A 23,839-nucleotide genomic window follows, 5' to 3' on the forward strand; every position below is an offset into this window, starting at 1 on the left:
TCCGATTGTCACAAAATTTGGTATTTGGTTTTTTTCTGGTCTCTGATTACATATCTGAGGTTAGTTTGTTAACAAATGAAATGGCGGCTTCAAAATGGAGACCGAAAGTAGAGAAATCAATTCCGATTGTCACGAAATTTGGTATTTGGGTTTTTTTGCCGGTCGCTGATTACATATCTGAGGTTAGTTTTCTCATCAACAAAATGGCAGCTTCAAAATGGAGACCGAAAGGAGTGAAATAAACTCCGATTGTCACAAAATTTGGTATTTGGTTTTTTTCTGGTCTCTGATTACATATCTGAGGTTAGTTTGTTAACAAATGAAATGGCGGCTTCAAAATGGAGACCGAAAGTAGAGAAATCAATTCCGTTTGTCACGAAATTTGGGATTTAGGTTTTTTTCCGGTCGCTGATTACATATCTGGGGTCAGTTTTCTCATCAACAAAATGGCAGCTTCAAAATGGAGACCGAAAGGAGTGAAATAAACTCCGATTGCCAAGAAATTTAGTTACTGAAGTCACCAATTACATCAGAAGTTTTATCTTCTTCAATGTACTTTATGTACTATGGACTATTTGACAACTATCCCAACAATACGACCTTTCCACACTTGTTGATTTTTTCCCTTTCATACTTTGGAAATTAGACAATAGTAGCAATGTTGACTGAGAGCCACACGGTGGGCTTTTAAGGAAAAATACGTTTATAGACAAGATCAACGCGTATTTCCTTTTCTTTTGTTTTTGATATCGAAGGCCGTCCCTGGGACCTCAAGTCGTTTTTCAAACCGTATAATCATTACAAAATGTGTATGTGGACGATACACAAATACCAGACTTCTTTCAATTTTGACGTCTTGGCATACCATAGAAGCAACAATCGTGCGTAGATTAAATCAAATGATTCTTATAGACACACTAAATAATTAGTTTTCTTGTCTATAGTGCTTAAAGTAGGGAACCAACCTTAAGATATTCAGAAATGTCTTTAAAAACAGTATCCGTCTAATATCTAGCGACAATCATTAATCAACTATTCATAAATTTTTGCGAATTAGTCTTTTTCCATTTCCTAAAACGATCAATATATTTCATATTATATTTATCGACTGAGTTCGACTTTATGGAACCATTGTTGAACACCCCGCTTACTGCCACTACCACAATAGTCACTATAATACGGTCTGGTACTTTCCATATCCGGCTCGAAGGACCAGATTGTGTAATTGGATTGTTGTAGTGGTGGTAAATACTTTTTCTGAATCTGTAGTTACTTTCTCTCGATTTATAAATTATCATCGAATTCGACTTTGATATCATGTATCTAATTACAATAATTTAAATCTTAAATCGGCTAAATCATTTGCTATTTGATTTTATATATTCTCAGGCCTGTTTTAAACTTAAACGACCATCAAATACGTATTTATATTTTTGGTTTTATAAAATGTTCCCTACGGTCTAACAGCGCAACTTACCTTTTAAAGTGCGTTCCGACAGCACTATATTAATTTGGTTATGTCTTGTCTACTTTATACCAGGTCTTATTCGGCTTAGTGCAGCGTACGAGTTTTTTTTTAAATAGTTAACTTCAAAAATCAATTATTGGCAATGTTCTAACCGAAATTTGTATTTTAATTGTTAATTTTAATAGCGCCATCTATTGCAATGTATATGGAAGATATTATTGTTACTGGCGTCGTCTATTGATGAAATCGTGAACAAATTCCTCCATATGAAATATTTATTTCTTAATGGCTGCACATATATTGTCATGGGAAGTAAGTAAGCTCGCAAAATTGTAAAAATGCAGATAATCGTCTGTGAAGGTCAGTTATCACTAATAGACATTGAAAAAACAGTGATGATTCAGTCGGAACTTAATGTTTGCCTTAGCCGAGTTGTCACTGCGCGAAACGAGCACAGTGTATTCGTGCACTATGCGAAAAATGGATCAGTTTGCACTTGGTGTCGTTGTCTCGCAGGCTATTGTCGCGCGGAACCCGAAACGTTACGTCCAGTCGACCGAAGACGGTTTCGCGCAGTGTAAACCCGGCTTAATATAGATCAAAGTGGTTTTTATTTATTTTTCACTATTCGCGTGCTTCGTTTGTAAAATTTTTTGTTGTTTACGTGTCCGAATGATACTTGATCACAAGTTATTTTCGGTCAAATTTCGTTTAAGTCTAAAGCAGGTCTAATAATAGTTTGAACAGTAAGTAGATTAGCGTGCTAACACATTTGCCGAGGTATAGTTTGTGTTGAGTCTAGAGCAGTAGAGCGTTCATAGAAAAGTTATTTCTGTTAGTTAATAGTACTTTGTTTATTATTCTTGTTAAAGGATGTCTGCCTCCAACATAGACTTAGTTTATAAATTTATACAAAGTGACATAGAATTACGTACGTTAATTTCTGAAACTAGTACTTCTCCATGTACACTCTTTGCTAAAAGGAAATAAAATCCTTTGAAGGAGTGAATTGTGAACTTGGTTTTTACGAAACGGTTTTGCTATCGGAGCTCTTATTTTGGGATATTCAATGTCATGTCGCCAATCGTCCCAATCCATATTAATACAAGGTTTGTGAGTACTCGAATATCACTCAACACTCATTTCATATTCTTACTTTTACCTCCAACAATTACGGTATGTTATTTAAAACTATGATTTCAAATACCAACAAAACACAAGTCCAAAAAATTTAGATCTTGGGATCTAAATGTGTTTCCTTCTACCTGGAAATATTACATCGAGATAATCAAGTTTGGCCGATATATTATCGAATCTTCTCAAGACCTTGTAAACATGTACATTATCAAAAATTCCTAATGCTGTACATCATTGACGGTTCCTTCAAAGAATATTAGTTCTATATTTCGATTTTTTACAAAATTTTTTCACCGTACGAGAATGTATTGATATCTAGTTAGTCTAGACCAGTTCCATGTATAAACAAAATATTACGTTACCGTAGCAAAGATCAATAAATTATTAGAAGTGTAAGTGTAAAGTTTGACGTAAAAAAAGTGAACCAGAGCTACGCAATAAATTAAAAGAAAAAAGATGTCCACCGAAATTGTGAAAATCGAAAAATTGGAGTATCGAGCCTGTATTTGAAAGGGTTAAAAGGTAAGCAGATTTAAGAAGATATTCTTAATACCCTTGGTGATCTATGTCCTTCGAATGCGACGGTGAAAAATTGGACTGCAATTTTCAAAAGAGGTAAATTTTCCATTGAAGATGATGGCCAGTTTCTGTGTCAGTGCCCGAAAATATCGATGCAGTTCATGACATGATTTTATCAGACCGTCGAATATTTCATACGAATGCGTTCATTATATAGTTCGAGTCAATTTGGACATGAGAAAAATTGCTGCAAAATGGATCCCCAAATGTTTGAAGGTTGACCAAAAGCGTGCAAGGGTAGAAACATCGATTTGAAAACGATGTAGACTTTTTAAACCGAATTGTTACTGTGGATGAGACTCGGGTACATTTCTACGATCCAGAAACAAAGCAACAATCGATGGAATGGCGACACTCTGGTTCTCCAAAACCTAAGAAGTTTCGTGTCCAGTTTCTTGGGGTTGCTATCGAGTAATCATGATAAATTTTTTGGATAAGGGTAGAACAATAATTGGAGATTACTATTCGACATTACTAAGGGGAAAAATTAAAGAGAAAAGACGCGGAACGCTATCCAAAGGTGTTTTTGTTTTTGCAGGACAACGCCCCTGCACACAAATCTCATGTTGCCATGCAAAAAATTCGTGATTTGGGGTTTAAATTACTAAAACACCCTCCTTATTCACCAGATTTGGCTCCGTCCGACTATCATCTCTTTCCTCAACAGAAAAAAAAGTTTAAAAGGTCGTAAATTTTCTTCCAACGAGCTGTGGAGGTCTGGTTTGCAGAGCAAGAAGAAACATGTTTTCTTTGAAAGATTTTGAGACGTTGCAGGTTCGCTGTATCAAATGTATCCAATCAAGAAGAGAATATGTTGAGTAATAAAATATTTTGACAAATTTTGTTTGGTTCTATAGTAGGTCAAGAATTTTTCAATATATCCTCGTACTTTAAGAAACCCCGCGTTGTCAGCTGATTATGTATCAGGTAAATGTCAGGCACACATTACAAAGAAACAAAACAGGGATTTTTTTTTTCAAATAATCGTATTATATATAACCTTCACTTTCCCTCAGATTATCTACCACCAGATGGGGTGTCTTGCAATCATAAATACAATCCATAATCTAACCAAACTATATAACAGATATTTGAAAAAATCAACTACTCAATTCGCTCGTTCAAAGAGTTGCTTTTCAAATATTGTTTGTATAAAAAAAGTATACATACAGAAGTACGTATCTTCAGCTTGAGCAATTAATGTACATAATTCTGGACTACCTTGTATGTATTTATTAGTTTTAGAAATATTGTGTAGAGGTTTATTACTTTAGCATGCCCAAAATTTTCAATCCTAATCCTCGTATGCTTTTCTAACATTTGATTAGTGTGCAATTTAGAAGTAGCTTCCTTAAATTAACAATTATAGCCGCCATTTGAATTGAGTAAGGAATTGTCTTAATTATTCATCAGTCAGAACTGTACGCGCCGCGCTAAATCATATTTCCGCCCTTTTGGAGCGACAATACCTAAATCACTATTACCAAAAGGTTTGTGATGCATAATTATGATTCTGTCTGATACATTCCACATCCAGGGTGACACGAAACGAAGATAACGTCCCTCTATTGGGGATACCAAACACTTCAAGAATGCTTGAACTGTTTGAACTAGTACCGAAGTAGGTCAATCTTGATTAATATATATTTAAAAATAATTATTGATTGCGATTATTTGCAAAAGAACCACGCAGCGCCACCAGCAAAGCTTGATGCAAAAAACTACAATATGGTTATTCCTGAAGCATAAGAAGTCGTTTGCTTTTCAGCTTAATTATACAGGATATCTCAAAATTGATTTCGTGTACGTACCAGATCAAAAGCTTGATTTTGAATACGCTCCAGAGAAATCAAATCGTTTTCTTTCAAATGTAGATTTCACATTAGCAAATAGGTAGAAAACACATGCATACAGGAGTGTGAATTTTGGGATACTGAATGCGTAATTTTGGTAGCAAAAGGCAGCAACAATTACAAGTGCTTAGTATGGCACCCATTCATAGGAAGTTCCGGCATTGCAACAACCGCTAGCTTGGAATTAACATCCACCATATTCCCAAGATTTGCTCTCAACATTTAATGGCTGTTTCCAAAAAAAAATGAAGAACATTTGTGTGGTAAACGATTTTCTTCGAATAATGAATTCATGTTTGTGTAAAAGAATGGATTAGAAGGTTGGACAATCTTTCTATTACGACGCATTAGAAATAGAACAACGATAAAAAAAAATGTGTTAACGGACCCGTGCAAAGACGTCTATATAAAGTTATAATCGTTGAAATGCTACCAGAAACCGCAAAACTTTACAAATGGAGTAACAAACTACAGGAAAACGCTAAGAAAGCGATGGCCATAGAGCTAAGATGAAAAAATGAACCAGTTCTCACCGAGTGTTTTAAAAATTTTGCGTTTTTCGTATTAGTCCAGTGAACAACTGTAAAAATATGGTATCGCTTCAGAATTCTATCCAGACGCAAGGATTTGCGTGAAGTTTTAGTTCTATTTACCCTTCACTTCAAAACCTCCCCTTTGTCGATATGTGCAAATTATTACAAGGAGTGGAAACTACCCCTTATTGTCAATATTAAATAAAATAAAAGTTGAAGCATTTAAAAAGTTCGAAAAAATATTTGTGAGATCAAAACGAAGATCGCGTGATGTTGTAAGATACTATTTATGTTTTTCAAAATTATTCTGCTCCAAAATTAGAAAAAAAAAATGTGTTAATTTGTTTTGGAAATAACTCGCTTAATTTTTGAACTTGGTCGTCGATTAAAAAACCATTTTGTAGAAAAATTTATCTTCTATTAGGCTAAAACGTTTGGAATACATTGATTTTTAGAAGGGAAATGTTCAAATGCCTCCAAAATGTTACCAGTAACACGCTACTGTGAACTTTGAAAAGTTATAAAAAAATTTTTATTAAAAAAACCCAATTTTTTGTTCTTTATTAGTTTCAACGTATCTTTCATATTTTTAATCATAGAGAAGTTCTCTAAATAAATCAAACTTCTTGATACTATTATTTGTATCTAATTGAAGTAATTTTATTTCAATTAGGGTGGTAATTTTAAGAAATAAAAGAATTTTAGTCATAACTCCCTTATTTTAGGTATTACAAAGTCCCATAAAGTCTCATTTGAATGGTTTTTTAAAGTTCTTTAAAAAAGATTCAATATATTTATTTCGTAAAATTGACCATTTTCCACTTATTCAATTTTTCAAAATCCTCGGTTCACTAAATAAGTTACATCTTTAGAAAATTATAACTCGGCTACATTCAACCTCCTTAAAATTTTTTAGATAAAATATTCAAGTTTTTGAGTTATTTTTGAAAAATCTATTAAAAATATACAAACGAATAAGTCGTAAAATATTGATTTTCCGTATAGTAATTTGTGCTAAGAATGATTTCCAACTATCGATTTTTACGGTCAGTTTCAACAAAAAAATTACAACCCCATAGTTGGAGTGGTATTTACCCCTAGAATAAAAGCATATATCGACTTTTTAAGACGTTTACTTAATCTAGTGTTAAAATTTCAAACGAATCGATGCGTCTTGATGGAAATCTAAGGTAAAAACCGTTGAAACTTATTAATCCGTATACTTTTTGGAAAGTATTGGAAATATGTTGTAAATTTACCCCTTCGAAACCAAATGGTTTTTACAAGGAAAGGTCTGCAATAGATTCAAGTAAGAGCCGGTTCGTTTGAACACCTAAATTCTAGAACTTGTTTATATTTCCCATTCAATAATAGGTATAAATTTTGAGATACCCTGTATATTATTATTACATATTTGTGGCGTACTGATTCGGAGCCGTATTTCACTTATTTAACCGCTATTTTTTAGCTAATTAGGTTTTATATTTCGATTGTGGGACCGTAGTTTTAAAAAGTCGAAGCTTTCTCTTACAGCTTTTACCAAATTTGTTTAATCTCGTAACAGCTACACTTAATATTACTCGTAATAATTTGAGTAGACAGTATAATATACAAGGTGAGTTGTAAGTGTTGTAACAAATTATAATTACGTTCCTTAATATGAGTTACAGACCGAAGCCATTAATATTTAAAAAATACCTAAAAGCGAGAACGTTTATGAACAATCAAAAAATTCACAATGTTTACTCGGAGATCATGTATTTTTCCCGTCAATTTCTCACTCAAAACCTACAACTATTCTATAGTATAACGAACTAAAACAGAAATTAATCATTACATAAAAAAATGTATTAGTTTACAAACTATTGAAATAAATAGGAAGGCAATTTCAAAACAAAAAGTTTTCAAGCACAAACAACATCAAAAGTCATCTGTTTCTAGTTTTGCAGCAATTCTATGATCGGGTCAATCCGATGATGATCTGATTGTTCGGAAACTGATCGAGTTAATCGTATCGTAGTCATATGTCCATAGATAAACGCGATCAGCTGACTGGTTGTTTCATTCGTCTATGGTTTTTTGAACTTTCGGTTCAGGGTTAGGTTTCGCAGTCTACCTTAAACCGAGTTAAAGTTTCGAAAAAGTTTTCATTTCATGTGCAGTTTGTTAAATTATAGCTTCAATAGAAACAGTTGTTTCGAAACCTCTTTTCTTAGTAGGTTGTCTTTTAAACCTTCTAAATTCTACTGAACCCTTAGGTTGTCAAAAAAAAAAATAATCGAATTCACGTCGTCACCTGTTAACTTTCATCGAAGATGCGATTCCGGAATAAAAAGACGCACATCTGAGAGATATGACAGATTCTTTATCAGCACTGAGAAATCGGTTCTTGGTATCCAACAAGAGTTGAGAGTAACGCAAGGAGTGACTGGATAGTCAGAAAAAAATTAAAGGCTACTAACTTTGAGTCAAAAAGGCCAGCCGCTGGCCTCAAATCAGCCGAATTGGACCGAGTGTAATGGGGCTCCGTTATCTTCTCAAATATTAAATACATGTTCCTCCTAAACTGGAGTTGAGCGATCTAAAAATAGCATTTTCTTTTTTTAAAACTCATTTTGGAATTTGGAGATTGTTTGTGGGTGTGGGTATATCTCAGAGCTCGATAATTTGAGGCTTATGGGATTCGAAAGCACCCGTCATATCGGATGACCAAATTTTTAACTTCATCTTGTTGAGTAACTTCATTGGTATCCAACTACAGTTCAGAGTAACTCAAGGAGTGACTGGATAGTCAGAAAAAAACTGAAGGCTGCTAACTTTGAGTCAAAAAGGCCAGCCGCTGACCCCAAATCAGCCAAATTGGACCGAGTGTAATGGGGCTCCGTTAACTTCTCAAATATTAAATACATGTTCCTCCTAAACTGGAGTTGAGCGATCTAAAAATAGCATTTTCTTTTTTTAAAACTCATTTTGGAATTTGGAGATTGTTTGTGGGTGTGGGTATATCTCAGAGCTAGTTAATTTGAGGCTTATGGGATTCGAAAGCACCCGTCATATCGGATGACCAAATTTTTAACTTCATCTTGTTGAGTAACTTCATTGGTATCCAACTACAGTTCAGAGTAACTCAAGGAGTGACTGGATAGTCAGAAAAAAACTGAAGGCTGCTAACTTTGAGTCAAAAAGGCCAGCCGCTGGCCCCAAATCAGCCGAATTGGACCGAGTGTAATGGGGCTCCGTTATCTTCTCAAATATTAAATACATGTTCCTCCTAAACTGGAGTTGAGCGATCTAAAAATAGCATTTTCTTTTTTTAAAACTCATTTTGGAATTTGGAGATTGTTTGTGGGTGTGGGTATATCTCAGAGCTCGATAATTTGAGGCTTATGGGATTCGAAAGCACCCGTCATATCGGATGACCAAATTTTTAACTTCATCTTGTTGAGTAACTTCATTGGTATCCAACTACAGTTCAGAGTAACTCAAGGAGTGACTGGATAGTCAGAAAAAAATTAAAGGCTGCTAACTTTGAGTCAAAAAGGCCAGCCGCTGGCCCCAAATCAGCCGAATTGGACCGAGTGTAATGGGGCTCCGTTATCTTCTCAAATATTAAATACATGTTCCTCCTAAACTGGAGTTGAGCGATCTAAAAATAGCATTTTCTTTTTTTAAAACTCATTTTGGAATTTGGAGATTGTTTGTGGGTGTGGGTATATCTCAGAGCTAGTTAATTTGAGGCTTATGGGATTCGAAAGCACCCGTCATATTGGATGACCAAATTTTTAACTTCATCTTGTTGAGTAACTTCATTGGTATCCAACTAGAATTCAGAGTAACGCAAGGAGTGACTGGATAGTCAGAAAAAAACTGAAGGCTGCTAACTTTGAGTCAAAAAGGCCAGCCGCTGGCCCCAAATCAGCCGAATTGGACTGAGAGTAATGGGGCTCCGTTATCTTCTCAAATATTAAATACATGTTCCTCCTAAACTGGAGTTGAGCGATCTAAAAATAGCATTTTCTTTTTTTAAAACTCATTTTGGAATTTGGAGATTGTTTGTGGGTGTGGGTATATCTCAGAGCTAGTTAATTTGAGGCTTATGGGATTCGAAAGCACCCGTCATATCGGATGACCAAATTTTTAACTTCATCTTGTTGTGTAACGATTATAAGTGCATAGCAAATTATTAAGTTTTATCCAATTAACAAACACAGTCGATAATTTAATAAAAATGATTAAAACTTGTTCTAAAACTAGATTATTCTGAAAATACAGTTATAATTTGTGTCAACAGTTATGACTCGCTTGATAAAACGCCAATGCTAACTTAGAATCTAACCCTTAAATATAAACCACGTAAGTAACTAATTTTTTCTGAATATTTTTATATATGAGTACAGAAAACCATGATATTATATTAGCCCTGCTTCATACTATCCCCGACTCACTCCCTCGAGCAGAAGTACCGCTTATTTTCAATTCCCTATATCAAGTTTGCGCAAACTTCTCCGTGAGAATATGTTTGTTAAAATGATATAAGGAATTAATGTACTGCATGACTAAATACTACTATTACTACCTATTTTATTAACATTAATTATAGCATGCTTGTGGATGTGGATTGGTGTGTATATATATATATGGAAAAAGAATGGTACCAACTCATAGAAATCTGTTGGAAATATTCGCAATCAACCAATTTTTGAGCGAATCGAATGTTCAATCTCAAAAATACTAACACAAATCCCTTACTATGAACTGTTATGGTACGGTTTCCATTCTATACTCAAAATTTTCCATTGAAATGACTCGTAACGAAAAAAAAATATTTGTTTGACATTATTATTGTTGTAAAATGTAAAATGAAACAAATATCAGATACTATTTACATTTGTTGAATGGGCATTTTCGAAATTATAATACAAATTTCAATTTTACCTTTGAATATTTTGAAACTCTATCTAAATCTGCTCCAACGGGATGGATATCTCCTTGAATATTGGAAAGGGCGAGTCCTCTGAGCCGATTTGGCCTTCCAGTCCTATTTGTCGCTTTCTTTAATTTCGTCACCTCGCTCAAACTGTACCGAAACTTTGATGATTCTCCAAAGCTTTTCTTAAAAGTAAGACACTTCGATGGGGATCATGACCACACACCATGAAACCGCGCTCAAGGTCTCACAGGTATTTGAATTTACCTGTTAATGTATATGAAACTTATTCTATAAAATACGAATTAATAGGTTCTTAAAATGTTTTTTTACTTTTTAAAAATCAATTTTATATCAATTTCTAACGTGTATTAACGACGGTCGGGACCGCTAAAATTTCCATTCCACTCTCGGCTTGTTACGCAACCATAACTCTGCGTTGCTTTCAAATTCCAGTCCACCGAACACCTCTTTCAATGGACCAAATAAATAATAGTCGCATGGCGACAAATCTGGACTATAAGGAGGGTGTTCCCTAGTGATTCCCAGCTCAGTTCGTTCAACGTTTCCATCGTAAGCTGTACGGGATCTGCACCAATATCGCACCACCACCACCACCACCCTTTAACTTCTTCTCTTCCCTCTTCATACCGTAATAGGAGTAACGTGCAAACTTCTCAGCATTTCTGCTCAAAATCTCAAGTCTTGGCACCCACATGACTGAAATTTTACGGTAACCGAACCGTTAATGAATCATTTGCTTCACACCGATTCCCATGTTGTATTTTCGACATAATTTTCACGGCATCGTTAATTTTAGGATTTTAAAAAATTAGTTTTTCAATCCTTTATCGTTTGAATTGCTCCTAAGTTTTAAGAAAATCCTTTATTTGATGTAATCCATGTAAAGTTTAAATCAAACATATTTCGATCTTATTAAAGAAATATTGTTAAAAAGAAATATTTTCTGGAAAAAATGAAGACTCAAAAATTGGTTGGTTCATCAAATTATAATCTACGACAAAAAAAAACTTGAATGGAATTGTTGCGTTTAGGCTAATTTCAATGGCATACGGACAGATCGGTATGATTCAAGCAGCGGCAGGTTTCTTCGTCTATTTCGTCATTATGGCTGAAAACGGATTCCTACCAATGAAGTTGTTTGGAATAAGAAAACAATGGGATTCGAAAGCTGTCAATGATGTTACAGATTCTTATGGACAAGAATGGGTAAGTCAGATTAATCCATTTCAATTTATTATTATCTTCTAGTCACAGTGACAAGTATCTTAAATCTATATAAAAGAAAGTGATGGCTGATTTGGCCGAAAATTGGCAGGAAGATGACTTAGAACTAGAAGGACATAAATCATCCAAAGCTAAGCAACGGTACGCGTTTGGTGGTAAACAATTTGATGAACAATGTGATTTACGCGACGATACTCGAAGAAAATTCGAAGAAGAGGAAATTCTCATTTTGAGAATCTCGATGATTCCAACCGATTTGCAGTTTGAGTCCGAAGGACCTCAATTTCCGATCCGTTCACCATTCGCCATAACTATTAACAAATCACGAAGCCAATATTTGAAAGTGTGCTCATTTATTGCTTCTAAAGCGAAACAAAGTTTGCCAGTAGTTTTTTCGACCCGCGTGGTATAATTTTCATTGACTATCTTGAAAAAGGATAAACTATCAACGTCGAGTATTATTGCAACGTTTGAGCGAAGAAATCAAGCAGAAATAGCCGAAATTGGCTAAGAAGAAAGGGTTGTTTCAACAAAACAATTCATCCATCCGCAGGAAAAGTCATGAGGACTGTTTTTTGGGATACGCGTGATATAATTTTCAATGACTATCTTGAAAATGGAAAAACTATCAACGGCGAGTATTATTGCAACGTTTGAGCGAAGAAATCAAGCAGAAATAGCCGAAATTGGCTAAGATGAAAGGGTTGTTTCAACAAAACAATTCATCCATCCGCAGGAAAAGTCATGGCGACTGTTTTTTGGGATACGCGTGATATAATTTTCAATGACTATCTTGAAAAAGGAAAAACTATCAACGTCGAGTATTATTGCAACGTTTGAGCGAAGAAATCAAGCAGAAATAGCCGAAATTGGCTAAGATGAAAGGGTTGTTTCAACAAAACAATTCATCCATCCGCAGGAAAAGTCATGGCGACTGTTTTTTGGGATACGCGTGATATAATTTTCAATGACTATCTTGAAAAAGGAAAAACTATCAACGTCGAGTATTATTCCAACGTTTGAGCGAAGAAATCAAGCAGAAATAGCCGAAATTGGCTAAGAAGAAAGAGTTATTTCACCAAGACAATTCATCCATCCGCAGGAAAAGTCATGAGGACTGTTTTTTGGGATACGCGTGGTATAATTTTCAATGACTATCTTGAAAATGGAAAAACTATTAACGTCGAGTATTATTGCAACGTTTGAGCGAAGAAATCAAGCAGAAATAGCCGAAATTGGCTAAGAAGAAAGGGTTGTTTCACCAAGACAATTCATCCATCCGCAGGAAAAGTCATGAGGACTGTTTTTTGGGATACGCGTGGTATAATTTTCAATGACTATCTTGAAAAAGGAAAAACTATCAACGTCGAGTATTATTGCAACATTTGAGCGAAGAAATCAAGCAGAAATAGCCGAAATTGGCTAAGAAGAAAGGGTTGTTTCAACAAAACAATTCATCCATCCGCAGGAAAAGTCATGGCGACTGTTTTTTGGGATACGCGTGATATAATTTTCAATGACTATCTTGAAAAAGGAAAAACTATCAACGTCGAGTATTATTGCAACGTTTGAGCGAAGAAATCAAGCAGAAATAGCCGAAATTGGCTAAGAAGAAAGGGTTGTTTCAACAAAACAATTCATCCATCCGCAGGAAAAGTCATGAGGACTGTTTTTTGGGATACGCGTGGTATAATTTTCAATGACTATCTTGAAAAAGGATAAACTATTAACGTCGAGTATTATTGCAACGTTTGAGCGAAGAAATCAAGCAGAAATAGCCGAAATTGGCTAAGAAGAAAGGGTTGTTTCAACAAAACAATTCATCCATCCGCAGGAAAAGTCATGAGGACTGTTTTTTGGGATACGCGTGGTATAATTTTCAATGACTATCTTGAAAAAGGATAAACTATTAACGTCGAGTATTATTGCAACGTTTGAGCGAAGAAATCAAGCAGAAATAGCCGAAATTGGCTAAGAAGAAAGAGTTATTTCACCAAGACAATTCATCCATCCGCAGGAAAAGTCATGAGGACTGTTTTTTGGGATACGCGTGGTATAATTTTCAATGACTATCTTGAAAAAGGAAAAACTATCAACGTCGAGTATTATTGCAACGTTTGAGCGAAGAAATCAAGCAGAAATAGCCGAAATTGGCTAAGAAGAAAGAGTTATTTCACCAAGACAATTCATCCATCCGCAGGAAAAGTCATGAGGACTGTTTTTTGGGATACGCGTGGTATAATTTTCAATGACTATCTTGAAAAAGGAAAAACTATCAACGTCGAGTATTATTGCAACGTTTGAGCGAAGAAATCAAGCAGAAATAGCCGAAATTGGCTAAGAAGAAAGAGTTATTTCACCAAGACAATTCATCCATCCGCAGGAAAAGTCATGAGGACTGTTTTTTGGGATACGCGTGGTATAATTTTCAATGACTATCTTGAAAAAGGATAAACTATTAACGTCGAGTATTATTGCAACGTTTGAGCGAAGAAATCAAGCAGAAATAGCCGAAATTGGCTAAGAAGAAAGGGTTGTTTCAACAAAACAATTCATCCATCCGCAGGAAAAGTCATGAGGACTGTTTTTTGGGATACGCGTGGTATAATTTTCAATGACTATCTTGAAAAAGGAAAAACTATCAACGTCGAGTATTATTGCAACGTTTGAGCGAAGAAATCAAGCAGAAATAGCCGAAATTGGCTAAGAAGAAAGGGTTGTTTCAACAAAACAATTCATCCATCCGCAGGAAAAGTCATGAGGACTGTTTTTTGGGATACGCGTGGTATAATTTTCAATGACTATCTTGAAAAAGGAAAAACTATCAACGTCGAGTATTATTGCAACGTTTGAGCGAAGAAATCAAGCAGAAATAGCCGAAATTGGCTAAGAAGAAAGGGTTGTTTCAACAAAACAATTCATCCATCCGCAGGAAAAGTCATGAGGACTGTTTTTTGGGATACGCGTGGTATAATTTTCAATGACTATCTTGAAAAAGGAAAAACTATCAACGTCGAGTATTATTGCAACGTTTGAGCGAAGAAATCAAGCAGAAATAGCCGAAATTGGCTAAGAAGAAAGGGTTGTTTCAACAAAACAATTCATCCATCCGCAGGAAAAGTCATGAGGACTGTTTTTTGGGATACGCGTGGTATAATTTTCAATGACTATCTTGAAAAAGGAAAAACTATCAACGTCGAGTATTATTGCAACGTTTGAGCGAAGAAATCAAGCAGAAATAGCCGAAATTGGCTAAGAAGAAAGGGTTGTTTCAACAAAACAATTCATCCATCCGCAGGAAAAGTCATGGCGACTGTTTTTTGGGATACGCGTGATATAATTTTCAATGACTATCTTGAAAAAGGAAAAACTATCAACGTCGAGTATTATTGCAACGTTTGAGCGAAGAAATCAAGCAGAAATAGCCGAAATTGGCTAAGAAGAAAGAGTTATTTCACCAAGACAATTCATCCATCCGCAGGAAAAGTCATGAGGACTGTTTTTTGGGATACGCGTGGTATAATTTTCAATGACTATCTTGAAAAAGGAAAAACTATCAACGTCGAGTATTATTGCAACATTTGAGCGAAGAAATCAAGCAGAAATAGCCGAAATTGGCTAAGAAGAAAGGGTTGTTTCAACAAAACAATTCATCCATCCGCAGGAAAAGTCATGGCGACTGTTTTTTGGGATACGCGTGATATAATTTTCAATGACTATCTTGAAAAAGGAAAAACTATCAACGTCGAGTATTATTGCAACGTTTGAGCGAAGAAATCAAGCAGAAATAGCCGAAATTGGCTAAGAAGAAAGAGTTATTTCACCAAGACAATTCATCCATCCGCAGGAAAAGTCATGAGGACTGTTTTTTGGGATACGCGTGGTATAATTTTCAATGACTATCTTGAAAAAGGAAAAACTATCAACGTCGAGTATTATTGCAACATTTGAGCGAAGAAATCAAGCAGAAATAGCCGAAATTGGCTAAGAAGAAAGGGTTGTTTCAACAAAACAATTCATCCATCCGCAGGAAAAGTCATGGCGACTGTTTTTTGGGATACGCGTGATATAATTTTCAATGACTATCTTGAAAAAGGAAAAACTATCAACGTCGAGTATTATTGCAACGTTTGAGCGAAGAAATCAAGCAGAAATAGCCGAAATTGGCTAAGAAGAAAGGGTTGTTTCAACAAAACAATTCATCCATCCGCAGGAAAAGTCATGGCGACTGTTTTTTGGGATACGCGTGATATAATTTTCAATGACTATCTTGAAAAAGGAAAAACTATCAACGTCGAGTATTATTGCAACGTTTGAGCGAAGAAATCAAGCAGAAATAGCCGAAATTGGCTAAGAAGAAAGGGTTGTTTCACCAAGACAATTCATCCATCCGCAGGAAAAGTCATGAGGACTGTTTTTTGGGATACGCGTGGTATAATTTTCAATGACTATCTTGAAAAAGGATAAACTATTAACGTCGAGTATTATTGCAACGTTTGAGCGAAGAAATCAAGCAGAAATAGCCGAAATTGGCTAAGAAGAAAGGGTTGTTTCACCAAGACAATTCATCCATCCGCAGGAAAAGTCATGAGGACTGTTTTTTGGGATACGCGTGGTATAATTTTCAATGACTATCTTGAAAAAGGAAAAACTATCAACGTCGAGTATTATTGCAACATTTGAGCGAAGAAATCAAGCAGAAATAGCCGAAATTGGCTAAGAAGAAAGGGTTGTTTCAACAAAACAATTCATCCATCCGCAGGAAAAGTCATGGCGACTGTTTTTTGGGATACGCGTGATATAATTTTCAATGACTATCTTGAAAAAGGAAAAACTATCAACGTCGAGTATTATTGCAACGTTTGAGCGAAGAAATCAAGCAGAAATAGCCGAAATTGGCTAAGAAGAAAGGGTTGTTTCAACAAAACAATTCATCCATCCGCAGGAAAAGTCATGGCGACTGTTTTTTGGGATACGCGTGATATAATTTTCAATGACTATCTTGAAAAAGGAAAAACTATCAACGTCGAGTATTATTGCAACGTTTGAGCGAAGAAATCAAGCAGAAATAGCCGAAATTGGCTAAGAAGAAAGGGTTGTTTCAACAAAACAATTCATCCATCCGCAGGAAAAGTCATGGCGACTGTTTTTTGGGATACGCGTGATATAATTTTCAATGACTATCTTGAAAAAGGAAAAACTATCAACGTCGAGTATTATTGCAACGTTTGAGCGAAGAAATCAAGCAGAAATAGCCGAAATTGGCTAAGAAGAAAGGGTTGTTTCACCAAGACAATTCATCCATCCGCAGGAAAAGTCATGAGGACTGTTTTTTGGGATACGCGTGGTATAATTTTCAATGACTATCTTGAAAAAGGATAAACTATTAACGTCGAGTATTATTGCAACGTTTGAGCGAAGAAATCAAGCAGAAATAGCCGAAATTGGCTAAGAAGAAAGGGTTGTTTCACCAAGACAATTCATCCATCCGCAGGAAAAGTCATGAGGACTGTTTTTTGGGATACGCGTGGTATAATTTTCAATGACTATCTTGAAAAAGGAAAAACTATCAACGTCGAGTATTATTGCAACGTTTGAGCGAAGAAATCAAGCAGAAATAGCCGAAATTGGCTAAGAAGAAAGGGTTGTTTCAACAAAACAATTCATCCATCCGCAGGAAAAGTCATGGCGACTGTTTTTTGGGATACGCGTGATATAATTTTCAATGACTATCTTGAAAAAGGAAAAACTATCAACGTCGAGTATTATTGCAACGTTTGAGCGAAGAAATCAAGCAGAAATAGCCGAAATTGGCTAAGAAGAAAGGGTTGTTTCAACAAAACAATTCATCCATCCGCAGGAAAAGTCATGGCGACTGTTTTTTGGGATACGCGTGATATAATTTTCAATGACTATCTTGAAAAAGGAAAAACTATCAACGTCGAGTATTATTGCAACGTTTGAGCGAAGAAATCAAGCAGAAATAGCCGAAATTGGCTAAGAAGAAAGGGTTGTTTCACCAAGACAATTCATCCATCCGCAGGAAAAGTCATGAGGACTGTTTTTTGGGATACGCGTGGTATAATTTTCAATGACTATCTTGAAAAAGGATAAACTATTAACGTCGAGTATTATTGCAACGTTTGAGCGAAGAAATCAAGCAGAAATAGCCGAAATTGGCTAAGAAGAAAGGGTTGTTTCAACAAAACAATTCATCCATCCGCAGGAAAAGTCATGGCGACTGTTTTTTGGGATACGCGTGATATAATTTTCAATGACTATCTTGAAAAAGGAAAAACTATCAACGTCGAGTATTATTGCAACGTTTGAGCGAAGAAATCAAGCAGAAATAGCCGAAATTGGCTAAGAAGAAAGGGTTGTTTCAACAAAACAATTCATCCATCCGCAGGAAAAGTCATGGCGACTGTTTTTTGGGATACGCGTGATATAATTTTCAATGACTATCTTGAAAAAGGAAAAACTATCAACGTCGAGTATTATTGCAACGTTTGAGCGAAGAAATCAAGCAGAAATAGCCGAAATTGGCTAAGAAGAAAGGGTTGTTTCAACAAAACAATTCATCCATCCGCAGGAAAAGTCATGGCGACTGTTTTTTGGGATACGCGTGATATAATTTTCAATGACTATCTTGAAAAAGGAAAAACTATCAACGTCGAGTATTATTGCAACGTTTGAGCGAAGAAATCAAGCAGAAATAGCCGAAATTGGCTAAGAAGAAAGGGTTGTTTCACCAAGACAATTCATCCATCCGCAGGAAAAGTCATGAGGACTGTTTTTTGGGATACGCGTGGTATAATTTTCAATGACTATCTTGAAAAAGGATAAACTATTAACGTCGAGTATTATTGCAACGTTTGAGCGAAGAAATCAAGCAGAAATAGCCGAAATTGGCTAAGAAGAAAGGGTTGTTTCACCAAGACAATTCATCCATCCGCAGGAAAAGTCATGAGGACTGTTTTTTGGGATACGCGTGGTATAATTTTCAATGACTATCTTGAAAAAGGAAAAACTATCAACGTCGAGTATTATTGCAACATTTGAGCGAAGAAATCAAGCAGAAATAGCCGAAATTGGCTAAGAAGAAAGGGTTGTTTCAACAAAACAATTCATCCATCCGCAGGAAAAGTCATGGCGACTGTTTTTTGGGATACGCGTGATATAATTTTCAATGACTATCTTGAAAAAGGAAAAACTATCAACGTCGAGTATTATTGCAACGTTTGAGCGAAGAAATCAAGCAGAAATAGCCGAAATTGGCTAAGAAGAAAGAGTTATTTCACCAAGACAATTCATCCATCCGCAGGAAAAGTCATGAGGACTGTTTTTTGGGATACGCGTGATATAATTTTCAATGACTATCTTGAAAAAGGATAAACTATTAACGTCGAGTATTATTGCAACGTTTGAGCGAAGAAATCAAGCAGAAATAGCCGAAATTGGCTAAGAAGAAAGGGTTGTTTCAACAAAACAATTCATCCATCCGCAGGAAAAGTCATGGCGACTGTTTTTTGGGATACGCGTGATATAATTTTCAATGACTATCTTGAAAAAGGAAAAACTATCAACGTCGAGTATTATTGCAACGTTTGAGCGAAGAAATCAAGCAGAAATAGCCGAAATTGGCTAAGAAGAAAGAGTTATTTCACCAAGACAATTCATCCATCCGCAGGAAAAGTCATGAGGACTGTTTTTTGGGATACGCGTGATATAATTTTCAATGACTATCTTGAAAAAGGATAAACTATTAACGTCGAGTATTATTGCAACGTTTGAGCGAAGAAATCAAGCAGAAATAGCCGAAATTGGCTAAGAAGAAAGGGTTGTTTCAACAAAACAATTCATCCATCCGCAGGAAAAGTCATGAGGACTGTTTTTTGGGATACGCGTGGTATAATTTTCAATGACTATCTTGAAAATGGAAAAACTATCAACGTCGAGTATTATTGCAACGTTTGAACGAAGAAATCAAGTAGAAATAGCCGAAATTGGCTAAGAAGAAAGGGTTGTTTCACCAAGACAATTCATCCATCCGCAGGAAAAGTCATGGCGACTGTTTTTTTGGGATACGCGTGATATAATTTTCAATGACTATCTTGAAAATGGAAAAACTATCAACGTCGAGTATTATTGCAACGTTTGAACGAAGAAATCAAGTAGAAATAGCCGAAATTGGCTAAGAAGAAAGAGTTATTTCACCAAGACAATTCATCCATCCGCAGGAAAAGTCATGAGGACTGTTTTTTGGGATACGCGTGGTATAATTTTCAATGACTATCTTGAAAAAGGAAAAACTATAAACGTCGAGTATTATTGCAACGTTTGAGCAAAGAAATCAAGCAGAAATAGCCGAAATTGGTTAAGAAGAAAGGGTTGTTTCACCAAGACAATTCATCCATCCGCAGGAAAAGTCATGGCGACTGTTTTTTGGGATACGCGTGATATAATTTTCAATGACTATCTTGAAAAAGGAAAAACTATCAACGTCGAGTATTATTGCAACGTTTGAGCGAAGAAATCAAGCAGAAATAGCCGAAATTGGCTAAGAAGAAAGAGTTATTTCACCAAGACAATTCATCCATCCGCAGGAAAAGTCATGAGGACTGTTTTTTGGGATACGCGTGATATAATTTTCAATGACTATCTTGAAAAAGGAAAAACTATCAACGTCGAGTATTATTGCAACGTTTGAGCGAAGAAATCAAGCAGAAATAGCCGAAATTGGCTAAGATGAAAGGGTTGTTTCGCCAAGACAATTCATCCATCCGCAGGAAAAGTCATGGCGACTGTTTTTTGGGATACGCGTGGTATAATTTTCAATGACTATCTTGAAAAAGGAAAAACTATCAACGTCGAGTATTATTGCAACGTTTGAGCGAAGAAATCAAGCAGAAATAGCCGAAATTGGCTAAGAAGAAAGAGTTATTTCACCAAGACAATTCATCCATCCGCAGGAAAAGTCATGAGGACTGTTTTTTGGGATACGCGTGGTATAATTTTCAATGACTATCTTGAAAAAGGAAAAACTATCAACGTCGAGTATTATTGCAACATTTGAGCGAAGAAATCAAGCAGAAATAGCCGAAATTGGCTAAGAAGAAAGGGTTGTTTCAACAAAACAATTCATCCATCCGCAGGAAAAGTCATGGCGACTGTTTTTTGGGATACGCGTGATATAATTTTCAATGACTATCTTGAAAAAGGAAAAACTATCAACGTCGAGTATTATTGCAACGTTTGAGCGAAGAAATCAAGCAGAAATAGCCGAAATTGGCTAAGAAGAAAGGGTTGTTTCAACAAAACAATTCATCCATCCGCAGGAAAAGTCATGGCGACTGTTTTTTGGGATACGCGTGATATAATTTTCAATGACTATCTTGAAAAAGGAAAAACTATCAACGTCGAGTATTATTGCAACGTTTGAGCGAAGAAATCAAGCAGAAATAGCCGAAATTGGCTAAGAAGAAAGAGTTATTTCACCAAGACAATTCATCCATCCGCAGGAAAAGTCATGGCGACTGTTTTTTGGGATACGCGTGGTATAATTTTCAATGACTATCTTGAAAATGGAAAAACTATCAACGTCGAGTATTATTCCAACGTTTGAGCGAAGAAATCAAGCAGAAATAGCCGAAATTGGCTAAGAAGAAAGGGTTGTTTCACCAAGACAATTCATCCATCCGCAGGAAAAGTCATGGCGACTGTTTTTTGGGATACGCGTGATATAATTTTCAATGACTATCTTGAAAAAGGAAAAACTATCAACGTCGAGTATTATTGCAACGTTTGAACGAAGAAATCAAGTAGAAATAGCCGAAATTGGCTAAGAAGAAAGGGTTGTTTCACCAAGACAATTCATCCATCCGCAGGAAAAGTCATGAGGACTGTTTTTTGGGATACGCGTGGTATAATTTTCAATGACTATCTTGAAAATGGAAAAACTATCAACGTCGAGTATTATTGCAACGTTTGAGCGAAGAAATCAAGCAGAAATAGCCGAAATTGGCTAAGAAGAAAGAGTTATTTCACCAAGACAATTCATCCATCCGCAGGAAAAGTCATGAGGACTGTTTTTTGGGATACGCGTGATATAATTTTCAATGACTATCTTGAAAAAGGAAAAACTATCAACGTCGAGTATTATTGCAACGTTTGAGCGAAGAAATCAAGCAGAAATAGCCGAAATTGGCTAAGATGAAAGGGTTGTTTCGCCAAGACAATTCATCCATCCGCAGGAAAAGTCATGGCGACTGTTTTTTGGGATACGCGTGATATAATTTTCAATGACTATCTTGAAAAAGGAAAAACTATCAACGTCGAGTATTATTGCAACGTTTGAGCGAAGAAATCAAGCAGAAATAGCCGAAATTGGCTAAGAAGAAAGAGTTATTTCACCAAGACAATTCATCCATCCGCAGGAAAAGTCATGAGGACTGTTTTTTGGGATACGCGTGGTATAATTTTCAATGACTATCTTGAAAAAGGAAAAACTATCAACGTCGAGTATTATTGCAACATTTGAGCGAAGAAATCAAGCAGAAATAGCCGAAATTGGCTAAGAAGAAAGGGTTGTTTCAACAAAACAATTCATCCATCCGCAGGAAAAGTCATGGCGACTGTTTTTTGGGATACGCGTGATATAATTTTCAATGACTATCTTGAAAAAGGAAAAACTATCAACGTCGAGTATTATTGCAACGTTTGAGCGAAGAAATCAAGCAGAAATAGCCGAAATTGGCTAAGAAGAAAGGGTTGTTTCAACAAAACAATTCATCCATCCGCAGGAAAAGTCATGGCGACTGTTTTTTGGGATACGCGTGATATAATTTTCAATGACTATCTTGAAAAAGGAAAAACTATCAACGTCGAGTATTATTGCAACGTTTGAGCGAAGAAATCAAGCAGAAATAGCCGAAATTGGCTAAGAAGAAAGAGTTATTTCACCAAGACAATTCATCCATCCGCAGGAAAAGTCATGGCGACTGTTTTTTGGGATACGCGTGGTATAATTTTCAATGACTATCTTGAAAAAGGATAAACTATTAACGTCGAGTATTATTGCAACGTTTGAGCGAAGAAATCAAGCAGAAATAGCCGAAATTGGCTAAGAAGAAAGGGTTGTTTCAACAAAACAATTCATCCATCCGCAGGAAAAGTCATGAGGACTGTTTTTTGGGATACGCGTGGTATAATTTTCAATGACTATCTTGAAAATGGAAAAACTATCAACGTCGAGTATTATTCCAACGTTTGAGCGAAGAAATCAAGCAGAAATAGCCGAAATTGGCTAAGAAGAAAGGGTTGTTTCACCAAGACAATTCATCCATCCGCAGGAAAAGTCATGGCGACTGTTTTTTGGGATACGCGTGATATAATTTTCAATGACTATCTTGAAAAAGGAAAAACTATCAACGTCGAGTATTATTGCAACGTTTGAACGAAGAAATCAAGTAGAAATAGCCGAAATTGGCTAAGAAGAAAGGGTTGTTTCACCAAGACAATTCATCCATCCGCAGGAAAAGTCATGAGGACTGTTTTTTGGGATACGCGTGGTATAATTTTCAATGACTATCTTGAAAATGGAAAAACTATCAACGTCGAGTATTATTGCAACGTTTGAACGAAGAAATCAAGTAGAAATAGCCGAAATTGGCTAAGAAGAAAGAGTTATTTCACCAAGACAATTCATCCATCCGCAGGAAAAGTCATGAGGACTGTTTTTTGGGATACGCGTGGTATAATTTTCAATGACTATCTTGAAAAAGGAAAAACTATCAACGTCGAGTATTATTGCAACGTTTGAGCAAAGAAATCAAGCAGAAATAGCCGAAATTGGCTAAGATGAAAGGGTTGTTTCATCAAGCCAGCTCACATACGAGTTAGAATTGCTCGGTGGTCAAAAATTTTCCAACAATGAAGAGTTAATGGCTATTTTGAAGAGTTTAACGATTCTTATCATAAAAAGTGTATCGAACTTCTCCGGAAACAGTGTTTGGAGCTAAAAGGAGATGGCGTTGAAAGATAAATATTTTTTTTTTCTAATGTTTTCGCGCTTTTTTTTCGTGCCAGGTACTTC

General features: G+C 35.8%; 1 protein-coding gene across 14 annotated transcripts in view; it reads left to right on the plus strand.

The window, feature by feature from the left end:
- LOC130446975 (sodium/potassium-transporting ATPase subunit alpha) overlaps positions 1-23,839 on the plus strand; it is a 106,772-nt gene that overhangs the window by 78,865 nt on the left and 4,068 nt on the right. For all 14 annotated transcript variants that reach the window (XM_056783546.1, XM_056783544.1, XM_056783551.1 and 11 more), the window contains one exon: positions 11,553-11,727. In XM_056783546.1, coding sequence (XP_056639524.1) covers positions 11,553-11,727 — 175 coding nt within the window. The remainder of the gene's footprint in view (positions 1-11,552; positions 11,728-23,839) is intronic.

The sequence above is a fragment of the Diorhabda sublineata genome, chromosome 7 (assembly GCF_026230105.1).
Source record: "Diorhabda sublineata isolate icDioSubl1.1 chromosome 7, icDioSubl1.1, whole genome shotgun sequence".
NCBI classification, from domain to species: Eukaryota; Metazoa; Arthropoda; class Insecta; order Coleoptera; family Chrysomelidae; genus Diorhabda; species Diorhabda sublineata.